Source organism: Lytechinus variegatus, chromosome 11 (assembly GCF_018143015.1).
Source record: "Lytechinus variegatus isolate NC3 chromosome 11, Lvar_3.0, whole genome shotgun sequence".
Lineage (NCBI taxonomy): Eukaryota > Metazoa > Echinodermata > Echinoidea > Temnopleuroida > Toxopneustidae > Lytechinus > Lytechinus variegatus.
In genome coordinates, this window is record NC_054750.1 from 14,638,769 (window position 1) to 14,651,525 (window position 12,757).

At 34.2% G+C, this 12,757-nt stretch overlaps 1 protein-coding gene across 1 annotated transcript; it reads left to right on the top strand.

The window, feature by feature from the left end:
• The first annotated feature begins 188 nt into the window (after positions 1 to 188).
• Positions 189 to 12,015, top strand: LOC121423771 (thioredoxin domain-containing protein 12-like). Its single transcript, XM_041619257.1, has 6 exons — positions 189 to 356; positions 3,850 to 3,910; positions 7,813 to 7,865; positions 8,620 to 8,693; positions 9,407 to 9,560; positions 10,324 to 12,015. Exons 1-6 carry the CDS (start codon positions 275 to 277, stop codon positions 10,383 to 10,385), a joined length of 486 nt encoding a protein of 161 aa, XP_041475191.1. The 5' UTR covers positions 189 to 274; the 3' UTR covers positions 10,386 to 12,015.
• The last annotated feature ends 742 nt before the right edge of the window (positions 12,016 to 12,757 follow it).

Sequence of the window (12,757 nt, forward strand, 5' to 3'; positions counted from 1 at the left end):
TTTCTCATAAAAAATATTTCATTAAATTAGAATAAAAAGCATGATTTTTTCCCGGAATGGTCCAAAGTGGACGTAACCCTTTTTGCGACCATTCATACTCGGCAAGGTCCTCGAACCCACTGATCTACCCCACGCCGGCGCTGCCGCCCCCTAGCGTTCACAACATTTTAGTCATACGTGGTCGACAGTGTTGACGTCTGCCCAAAGTCAAACTAATCTAATGTAGGACGAGCGTTCTTCACATTCTAACTGTTCTTTTACAAAATTAATTGAAATGGAGTTGTATCTCACGTTTTTGGTCGGAACACTTCTCTGTCTACTTGGGGATGTGCTAGCAGAGGAAACTAAGGGACGTGGTAAGTAATTTTCATAAAATAGTATAAAATGGCCAAGTAGTGCCCACACGAATTTAATGCAGTGGGACTGCAGATTACTATTAAATTTTAGGCCCAAACTTAAGTCTGCGCACCTAACAATTTGAGTTAAGATTTAACGTGCATATCCTTTTTATTTCACAAATTCTTTCAGTTAACAATGTTCCTTAAATAATTATGAGTAAGTGTACCAAAAATCTCACAAAAATTTAAAAGAAATATAGGATTTTTTTGGAAAAAAATTGGGCAGTCATTTTCAATTTCAGATTGAAAAAAAGAAATGTCTGCAACACTCATTCACTTTGCACACGATCACGATTCAGGGATTTTGATAAGAAAGGCTGCTTTTTAGGCTGCCTCATGAAAAGCCCGTAATTAATTATTTTCCCACCATTTTGAATTTGAGTCAGATTTTTTTAAAGAATATTGATTATCGTTCTATGTTTTGCGGCATATTTGTATTCGTTCGAATTGTTGCGTATCTTTTTTAGAAAATTTTACTAAAATCACACAGATAAGATTAGACAGCTGGCAGCCGTCTGTTTCGAGGAGTTTTTTAAACATTTTTTATTGTGCAGCCACCATTAGGAGACTTGCAATGCAAAATCTCCAAGTCGGGGCTCTTCAATTTTTGTCTTTAATGAATAAAAATTTTGAAAATTAACATTACCAAAATGCAAATTTATATTCCTTCTTGACAATAATTGCCAAAAAACAGAGAAAAATGAAGTTAAAAGGAACAAAAACAGTGACTTACCTCGGCTGTCGCGCAAATTCATTTCCCCGTTTTATCCGATCTTAAGTACATAAACATATGGCCATTGAGTCCCCTGTACAGATCGCACTAGAACTTCGGTCTCTGTATTTGGTGAGTGAAGCCAATGGAGTTCAGCTGAACAACCAACAAAACAGAGACTGAAGCTTTTGGTCTAAGATAAGATATATGCGTGTGCGCAGACAAGTGGGACTGAGTTGTGCAGACTTGGGGGATCTTGCTAGTCTTGAGGACGCAATGATGATGATTTTTTTAGATATGTCATATATTTCTTCATCATTGACGTCTTGACACTCTCTCCATAGTGCCTTCAGCGAACGACCAAAACAAAGATGGATTCCCAAAAAAATCCATCCTTTTAAACCGAATTAAAGAGCATTCATTTAATTTTATTAATTCTTACACCTTCCTACGCCTAATGCGTAGGAAGGTTTTAAATATTACTATTTAAAAATGTAAAAAAATGAAGATTTCTTACCTAACTGATGCCGCGTAGACCCCTCGTTCCACATGTAAACAACGGAAATACAATAGCGTCGACCCTTGAACCGCTTATGTATGACGTACTTCCGGAAAGCAATGCCGTCTTAACGAACAATTTAGAGATAAAAAATCTTATTTAACAAATATTAAAATTTATTTTGTGATCATAAATAATTTATATATATTGATATGAATTATTTATGATCACGAAATAAATTTTAATATTTGTTAAATAAGATTTTTTATCTCTAAATTGTTCGTTGAGACGGCATTGCTTTCCGGAAGTACGTCATACATAAGCGGTTCAAGGGTCGACGCTATTGTATTTCCGTTGTTTACATGTGGAACGAGGGGTCTACGCGGCATCAGTTAGGTAAGAAATCTTCATTTTTTTACATTTTTAAATAGTAATATTTAAAACCTTCCTACGCATTAGGCGTAGGAAGGTGTAAGAATTAATAAAATTAAATGAATGCTCTTTAATTCGGTTTAAAAGGATGGATTATTGGGGGAATCCATCTTTGTTTTGGTCGTTCGCTGAAGGCACTATGGAGAGAGTGTCAAGACGTCAATGATGAAGAAATATATGACATATCTAAAAAAATCATCATCATTGCGTCCTCAAGACTAGGATCTTGCCATATACCAACCTAGCACAAAGAACCGCATTTGGCAGTGAATTTCTAATTAGGGAGTCACGTGTGCTGAAATGGCTAAAATGAAATGGTCTTTCATAAAACCGTTCTACGTAAGAACGAGATATCGCTCAACTGTTTCATAAAGCCGATTTGGACGATACAAAGAATGGTCCTTGGAAAGACACCTCCAGCCATGTCCTACGTAGGAATGATCTTTGCACACCGCCTGCCACCGTCGGCATTGAGAGAAAATGCGTTTACGGCAAGCCACACTGACATATCACCTTTAAACATATTTTTTAAGGGGGTTGATGATGCATTTTATCTGGGATGGCGCCAAGTTATTTTTTATATGGGTGCTAGTTGTCATCAATTTCAGGTCGACAAGACGACCAAAAACGGATGTCATTTTAACTTCTTCGGGGGCAATGTAGGCCCAAATATTTTTTAAAATATGTTTTCTTTTATTCTCCTGTCCTATTCCCACCCCTTTTCCATTAAAAAAAAAGATAAACTTGAAGTATCGGAATGGGCGGCACTATCTCTCTGGCCCCTCATGCTTTCTCAATATAGATAATTAAACAACATGAAAACAAATTTCTTTAAAAGAAATTACGTAAGGTAAAAAACGTGTTTATAACGTTCAGCAACAAAAAAAATAATAAAATAAGATGTTAAACATGCTAAATAATCTATTTATTTCATTTTCATTATGATCATTATTTTTTGATGAGATAAATTTTAATCAATGAAAATTATTTCTTGGATTTGGGATAACTTGAAATGTGAAACAAAACAAAAATCTGCAGTAACAAAATAGCTAATTGAGTTTAAGATACAGATTAGGCTTATAGCTTACGAATCCATCACAATCTTTACAAATGAAGATAAATTCATCAAAAAAAATTATGGAAAGTCCATACGAAGAGGCGCATTTTAAATCGTAGGGTAGGCCCCTTTCAGCTCCTATGTCATGTTAAAGCAAATATCACGGTAGCCTCTTTCGGCCCCTATATAGCAATAATGTAGTCTCTATACTCCTTAACTTTGAAATATTGAACATTTCAAAGTTAAATATTATATTTTTATATTCTTAAACCTTATATTCTTATATAAACTTCCATAAATTAAGTGATCAACTTTGAATATGACCAACGTTTATGATCGTTGTAATTTTTAGCATTCCATTGCGGATTGCGCAAATTTTTCTATGTTTTAATTATTATTGCAAAGCACTACTTTATTAGAATGTAGAATTTGAACTTTCTTTAAGTGTAAAAAATCATGGAATTGCCCAAATCTCTTGAAAATTGAAATATTTTTCAGAGAATAAACATACAAAATAAAAAGGAGGGAGTGACAATGAATGTCTAATTTGAATATTTCACTGTGTTGTGCATTTAACTGCCTTGTGAAAAGATAGAATAAAATATTACAACATTTTTTATGCCAGATGAATTTCTATTTTTCTTCAAATAAATTTTTCTTTTTTGAGGGGGGAGGTGGACTTTCCCTTTATAAAAAAAGGATCAATCATAACATGCTCTTTTTGACACAATTCTCTCTTGTTTGTTTTTAGGTTTTGGAGAACAGTATGATTGGCTTAATTTTGAAGATGGAAAGGAGATGGCCAAAAACACGTAAGTTTGCGTTCACTATTCACCAGGCGTTGTGGCGTGCGCCTGTAATCCTAGCTGTGTGGAAGTTACAAATTGATGCAGAGGTTTGAGGTTGAGCCCTGATCACGTCTTTCGGACGGTGACGTTAAAGGTCGGTCCCAGACGTAAATAATCATACCTGATTAATACACGTCTGACAAAACTCAAATACACACACACCGTAGGCAATTATTGTGCTGCCAGGTATTGTTGAATGATGTATATAGGTACTGTACATCTCATCACCGTCAGGGGTGTGAGAGTTCATCTTTTTAGCTTATACAGCTATTTTGTGTTATTTCATTTTCAGTGTTTGTGTACTCTTGTCTGTACAAAGGTGTAAAAGCTTTTGCAATTTCAATCTTTTTTCATTTGTGGTCATTCACTCACACATCTTGTCTAATAAGGTTGTCAAAATATATGAAAAATTTCTGATAAAAAAAGAACAGGTAGATTTTTAAAAACCATGTGAACTAGACGGTGGAATGTGTACGGTAATTTCAGTGAATTTCAGAGCTGTTCAAAGGTTTCGATTTCACCCTTTTCCTTAGATAAAGCTTGCTTTATCATATGATAACAATTTAATAAAGACTCTGCTAGCCATTGCAAATAGAAATCTGCAAGCACAGACTAATGTTTGACACTTTAACCAATAAAAGGTCTAGAGTGAAGACTAGATGCCAAAGCCTGTCTGTGTACTGTAGAACTAGCCAAAGTACATAGTGATTCTACTAGTCTTATCACTTCAGACTGTGCAGTATGCAAATTGCAAAAACCATTGTGCCTGCAGACTAGGCAAATAGCCCCCAAACAAAAGGCAAGCTAATCTAAAGATTTTTTTTTTCTGTCCCACTTGAGACAATAACTAAAATTGTGATGATCTGTTTAATTATAGTACTGTAACAAATAACAGTTTCAGATCTGCATGTACACGTACAGTATTAATAAGTTTGTTTATTAATAATTTTGGTTTCAATTTTGAATTTAGTGGGAGGAATGGAAAAATCCCCCCGCCCCTCTCCGTACAATGCAATTAAAACATGTCTATAAAAATATGTGGATTCAGCTGGATTCAAGGGGGCTTACTATTGTACACAAAGTTCACAAACCTGTGCCGGCCCCAAAATGGTATTAAGGAGTTTTCACTCCACAACGCACAACATATTTAAAAACATTGAAAATTTATTGTTAAATGTCCTTCATGATGAACTGGATAAGTTGGTATAATGGATTAGAGCTAACAAATTGTCAATTAATGTACAAAAACAAAATGCATACTTTTTAGCAAATCTTTAGAACAATTGCCATTTAATATTAAATTGGACAATATAGACATTGAAGTTTTTTTTTAGGTCTCATAATAGACAACAAATTATCTTGGAAAACACACATTGACTTTCTATGTCGTACAATTTCACACAATATTGGTGTTATCAAGAAAGTTTTTTTCTTCCAACTTCCTCCCTAAAAATGCTTTATTCAACATTGATTTTACCATAATCAATTGATCTTGTGCAAATATTCTAAGGCACAAAGTGGAATTTGGTGTGTAATGGCCATTAATGGACCTTAACTTAACAATGCTTCAAAGTATACCTCTGTTACTGAGACATGATGTCCATGTAACGGTGGTAACACCAAAAATAGAAGGTTAGGCCAGAAAGAGTAATTGAGTTTTCCAAAGAGAATATTCCATTCTGTTGAGGCATGACTTCTCTCAACTATTTAGTTCTACATGCCATCATAAATTCAGTTTTCTAGACTGGTGAGAAAAAAGAATGACACAGAACATGGCACTGGTATACACACAGAGCATCAAGTTCCATTTATTGATGCTACATGTAAATCTATCAAAATATATATGCCATGTTGGAAAGTGTGGAATTAAGTGACTAACAATGTAGTTAGCAACATATTTATCAAGAGTAATGGAGATCAACCCCTTTTTTTTGACAGTGGGAGAGCATAGTCTTAGCAAGGATGATAAATGATGTCCATGTAACTGTGGTATTTTGTCAAATCTTGTTTCTCAGTTTACTCCAATATGCAGGGTGGTATCAAATGCCTGTAAGTGGATTTAGTTGAAGGATTGTCCCATGAAACATATAAGAAATAAAACATTTATTACATTTCTATTTTTTGACCCTGATGTCACAATTTTTGCCCCAACCCCATGGAATGACCCAGAACTCGTTAGGCCAACTTTTATTTTCTTCTTTTTTTCTTCTTTTTTTTCTGTAACCATCGGCAAAATGACCGCTTTCTTAAATTATGGAGCAATTGTTTGAGGAAATACTTACTCAACCTACCTAGATAGAATATTGCTTTTACAAAAGGAGGTGTTGCATGTTATTTTCAAATTGTCCTTGAGATCCCACACAGATCACTTTTTTTTCAACAATAACATTCTAGAAATAAAACCACTGTACCAATATAATAATACGTTATTCATGTATCAGTTAAACAATATTATGTTACCACCCATATTTAATTCTTTAACAAAATCAAAACTCTTCACAAATATCCCACACGTCAATCAGATGAATTCCATTTACCACTACCCCGGACCATCCTTGCAAAATCAGTGTTTACTTTTGAAAGCCCTAGACTCTGGGGAACTATTAATAATAACATCTAAATTGTTTCAAATATTAGTTCAAAAAAATTCTCCAAGATAACCATTGAATTAACTCTTCATCACTCAAACTCTTGTATTTTTTTAAATCAAACATGATTATCATGTGACGTACATTTTTCCATCTCTTTTGTTTTCTTGTTGATCAACGAGGTCTGTTTGTGAGTGCTGGGGCTGGATTCTGGAGACCTTTAATCTCTCTTTTTCTTATTTCTTTTTCTATTTTAATTTCCCCTATTTCTTTTTAATTTAACTGGTTTATGCTCAAGTTGTTATTTTGATTTTTATAACTGCAAGAATATTTATTAGGAGGCTGCACTCTACAAGCTCCGCTTTTTAGCTGCCTCCTCCATTTCCAACCTAATATGTAATAATCTTTAATATAATTTTTGTGCAGGGATACTTAAAACATGTTTCGTTATTTATATGTCAAAATGTACAAAACACACTGTAATTGTTGAAAATGGAAATAAACAAAATGAAATGAATAACCAAGAAGTCCTTTGAAGAAAATTTGTGAATCAAAACGGCATTTCCATCCTGGAATCTTGAGGAACAACATATTTGCAATTCTTTGTCAGCTTCGAAACTATGTCTGTGAGGACAAAACTGCTGTTTCGGTTCACCAAATTCTAACAAAGAACTGTAACGTGCAGGGCAAACGTGTTTGCCTGTCGAACCAAAGATCGTGGGTTCGAGTCCACCCCGGGCGGATGACTGAAGCCAGTGCGTTGTGTGTAAACGTCTCTCCCATGTTGCATAGATGCAGGCTATGTTACACTGGAAAACACTCAGTCCCTCGGATAGGACGTTAAATGGAGGCCCCATGGAGAAGAGAGGCATCACCTTTGAACGTTAAGAACCCACTGCACTATTCGTATAAGAGTAGGGGGGAAACCCCGGTGTAGTGGTCCACCTGCATTCCCCCCAATCAGTTATATGGGAATGAGAGACCTGTGGGTCATAGTGATTCATTTCGCTTTCGCCTCCCAGGCACAAGTGACGCCAAACTAATGATATTAATAAAAATAGCTGTTCTTTGTCATTTGACGGAATTTTCAGTCTATCTACTGTGTTCTTGAGTCTGTTCTGCTAAAAAAAAAACCTACAGCATCCAACCCAGCTAGATGTGTCACTGTCAAAAGATGTCTTCAATATATCCCAACTGAACAAGCATGACAGATATTTTATCCCCAGTATGCTCATTATTCAATCAATTATGTTTCTCTAATATTTTTTCTTGAAACAGCAACAAACCGTTGATGTTGGTTATTCACAAGAGCTGGTGTGGTGCATGTAAAGGTGAATATGGTATTAATCTTTAATCTTGTCAAAGCATAGTAGTTGCAGCAAGCAGTAATTTAATTCAAGGTTAATTGTAACCATATCTTGGTAGGTCTTGATCTGGTTTATTTTTATACATCTAACTCTGCTATATCATGCAATATTCATTGTAATGGATGCAATATATCTGATGACCCACAAAAGAAACCTAATAGTATGCAAACCACTTGCCGTGAAAACAGCAAGACATTCAGTTTAAAAAGAACAAAAGAAAAACAAAATAATTTTGATCATTGAATCGCAACTTAATATGCACATGTAGCTCCTTTTGACGCCATACACACTGTAGTATTGCGCATTTCGTTGCTTATAAATTGCGTGTTGTCTATTTTGCGCATTTGAGTTGGATAATTGCCTCGCAGAGTTGAATTATGTAGCAATATTGCACTCATTTTGCCCATTGATACAAGTAATCTAAAGTACATGTAACTAGACATACATTATCATGATAACAATATTGCATGTTGGTGAGAAAACCTCTGGAATGATAATTAATACATCCATGGCTTGAACAGTAGGTCTAATGGTTTTTTAAACACTTTGTTCTTTGATGAGCATTATTTTTTAGTAATTTGACATGGCTTGACCAACATGAAAAGAGATGGCCATTATGAAGGTACAATACTTTACATGTAGATGAGATTTTGGCATTGATGAGAAAAAGATGTATAGCTGTCTAATATCGTGCTTGATTTTTTTTCTCTCCATTCAGCCTTAAAACCAAAGTTTGCTGCCAGTGAGGACATTTTAAAACTTAGTAGTAACTTTGTGATGGTCAATGTTGAGGTAAGTTTACATTTTATTACAAACATGTCTTAGGTAGTTTACCTAGTGACTTTAAAATTCCCTCATTATAGATTTGTACAGACACCATGCCTTCCAGTAGTACTGTAGACTGTTACATTGATATTGCACTTGATTCTCTGTTCTTGAAATTCACTCCTTGAACAAGTTTTTTCTATATGGAAACAATTGAAGGAGTTGAATAAAAGTTTAAGGGTAAGCAAAGTGGCATTATTCAAAACTTGGAGGCTGGGGTTTTCTGATTCCATGCATTCACAGACAACCCATAATTATATGTGAAAAAATTACCCACATGTTGTATATTTTTCAATTCCCAGGGTTTTTTCAAAGTGTAAACTTTTTTTTGATACGCACTGTAGAAGCTATAGTCACTGCTGTGCAGTGTGTAGCACAATCTACCAGGGAATCCTACTACAAGGATGTTTTCTTTGCAGCTTTCCTGCAGTCGCTATTATGATGACTGTGATGATTTGTAATGAAAAGCTACTTGCAGGATTCCTGCAGGAAAGACTGCAGCTTTGACTTTTGATAAGGTGCCTTATGCAGTCTATTGTAATTGTTTCATGTTAGACTTTATTGATGTTTGTTTGTAGTTTATTTTTATTCAATTTCTGGAAGTAAATTTAAATTTGTCTAATGTCCATTTGTCAACTTATTAAACCTGTCACATTCTTTTTCGGGTTTCTTTTTTCTAGGACGATGAAGAACCAGAAGGATCAGAATTTCAACCCGATGGTGGATACATTCCCCGTATTCTCTTTCTCAACTCAGATGGCGCTGTTCAACCTGATCTATACAACACGAAAGGAAATCCTAAATACAAATATTTCTACTCAAATGCAGATATGGGTATGTACAATTGACGTACCTTCTTGTTGGAGATTTTCATGTGTACAGCAGTGTTTCTCTGTGAGATTGTGCAAAACATTATTTGTGGACTGGTTCATGTAATAAATTTAACTCTGATATTTAGAGAGATTGTTCTGATATTTACCCAAATGTGTTGGTGAGTTGGTGCATGGTTTACTCTCACTTTGATGTCTTTGATTTCATGAAACAGGTCTTGAACATTGGATGGGCCGTAAATTTGAGGATATTATTAGTTTTTGATAGCTTTCTGGTATATGCAATCATTAGATTTGTAAGGTGAAGATTTTTTTGAAAGAAATTTAAGAATATCTACTTAGGAGGCTGAATATTCTCAAGTAAAACATTAAATTTTCCCAAAACAAAGAGAAAAATCATTATTTTATTTACACAGGTACACATTTTTAAGGTTGAAATGTCAGATCATACAAAATAATTTAACTTTTAAGCCTTAACCTTAAGACATGCTTGAAACACAATAAAAAAATTCTTTTAACGGTCATGATACTTGAATAACTAGAAATTTTTAGTTTTTAAGGATCATAATACTTCAATGACGAGTCATATTTTATTCTTATTCTTATCCTTTTCATTTTTTTTATTTGCTGTATTACTGAAATTGTATTTTCCTTTTCCTAAATATTCTGGCTTGCTGTAATGCAGCTCTATCTTTCTAGCATTAATTTTTTTGAATGAATAGTCAAGATTTCAAAGGATAATTTCAAATTTGCTCTCTCTGATACAGTTACTTCGGCAATGCAGCTTGCAGCCAATGCCCTTGGAGGAAGCAGAAATGTAGAGTTGTGATGAGTGGAGGATATAGACCTACGGTAAGCAATAAAGCCTTTAATTATAGAATACCACAAGTGAATTTTTTCAAGCTTATTTCACTAAGGCACCGCATCTGAAATGCCCGTCTCATCCATTAGCAGTGTTTCTGCTTAGTGCATTTTACAGTGACTTTCCCATGTTGTTCTATGCTGAAATGGTAGGATTATCATGGAAAAGTCACTGATGGCATTCCTGCATACTGACATGGATTGGCGGAACTTGAATTTGTATAGCCTGTCTTAATGTTTAGTTCTATTTATTGCTTGAAAAGAAAACACTTCGTTTCAGTGGGTTCGGGGATACATTACCCCCATATGTATTGGGGGTAATTTTTAAGACAAGATAAAACACCTACTTAAGATCACAGCATGACATCATAGGGTTAACCCATTCACTGTGTGAAAATGCTGCAGCATAGTGAGGATGATATCACAATGTATTCTGTCCAGTAAGGATGATGTCACATTGTTACAGATGAACATTTAAAAAGAGAGAGTTCAGGTTCATATTTTCTTCTGTATTTCTTATAAGAAACATGAATTCTAATAGCCTACAGCCTTCTTACAAATAATTTTCTAGCAGTTTAAAAGAATTTATTGTATTTATTGTTTGAATATATATTTTTTCTATTTTGCTTTAAGGAATTATGAATTTAAAAGGCCTACAGCCTTCTCACAAATAATTTTACCAGAAATTTTGTATTTGAATGTTATCATTCTGGGGGCAATGGGAAGATGGGAAAGAGAGGACCTCGCATACATGTAAATAATTTTACCAGAAATTTTGTATTTGAATGTAATCATCATTCTGGGGGCAAAGGGAAGTTAGGAAAGAGAGGAACTTGCATACATGTCAGATTTATTATTTTTTTGTCAGGAACTTTGTAAAATGGTGTCATATTTTTGAAAACTATTGTATGTTGCAAAAGACTTAGTAAAACAGGAAATTCAAGGTTCATAAGATTTCCATTCCGATGATTGATAAGGAGAAGAATGTAACGTGTAATTAATGACTTTCTAAATGGTCATTTTATACAGTTATGCTTAAAAGTTGGTGAACCCTATCACAAAATCCACTCCTTTATGTTGAGTGTTGCATGGAGACAACAACACTAAAATGTTCAGCAATCCCAGAGAAACAAACTTTATTGAATGTTATATCACCTGAATTCACAATAAAATATATCTTAAACATGGCAGAACCTGAACACTTTAAATATATTTCTGGTGGGGTTCACTTTCTCATGAGCAACCACTGTAGCAGTAAACATTGTTGATATAAAAACCTAAGAGTATGTATTACCTTGCACGAAACATTTCAATGTCACTTCACTTCATTATACTGTTGTATTATATTTTCATCTCATTGTATAAAGATAGCTTTATGTTTCAACTATTGGACACATAGATAAGCATACCAGTAGTTAAGTATGTAAAAGTTAACAGAGCAAGTTAGTTATTCACACCCTTGTGTTTGACAATTGATAGTAACAGGTGCTCACTTGAAGGGTGTAACCTTTATAAAGGTTTATTTTAGTGGGGCTTCATGCCATTCAATGTTGCTTCACACAACTAAACAATTCTGTTTTCTTCAGGACTATACCGTGTGAGTTGGAAAAAAACTTGACACCTCACAAATCCCTGATTTAAGGGAAAAATATGTCATGAATGCATAATTATGATATATGGGTGGAAAGAGTATCTTCTCCAAATATTTGATTTATGTGGTATGTCTTCAAGCTTGGATAATGAGTAGGTATTTTTTGAAGCGTCGTAAACTTTGATTTTCACCAAAGTAAACCATACTGCAATGAATGAATCTAGACGCCAATGATGTCATAATCCAACATGAGTTAGTAAACGTATTTGCAAATCTGTTTTCAATGACATTGACTTGAGCATTCATACTAAAAAAGTGTTTAGTCAAAATTGAAAAGGTGTTTTGAAATGGATTTAATGCAACCATTGTAGGTTTATGACATCATTAACTTTTGGATTTATTCCTTGCAGTCATGCCTTACATGTACTTTGGAACAAATCAACATTTACATCACCGCAAAGAATACCTCTTGATCATCCAGGCATTAACACATACCACATAAATATGGTATCAAATTATTTGGAAGAGCATTCCCTTTCATATCATTTATTGTAATTATGTGTTCATAACATATTTTTTCTTTGAATTGAGTATTTTTGAGGTGTCAAGTTTTTTTTAACTCACAAGGTATACATGAGCTACAGATGGCGTGTACAACATGAAATGTGGGCGAATCTCATTTACATATTTCAGTAGTGAAAAATATTTATTGCGTATTAAACATGCAAGTTATAATTTGGTGAATTGGA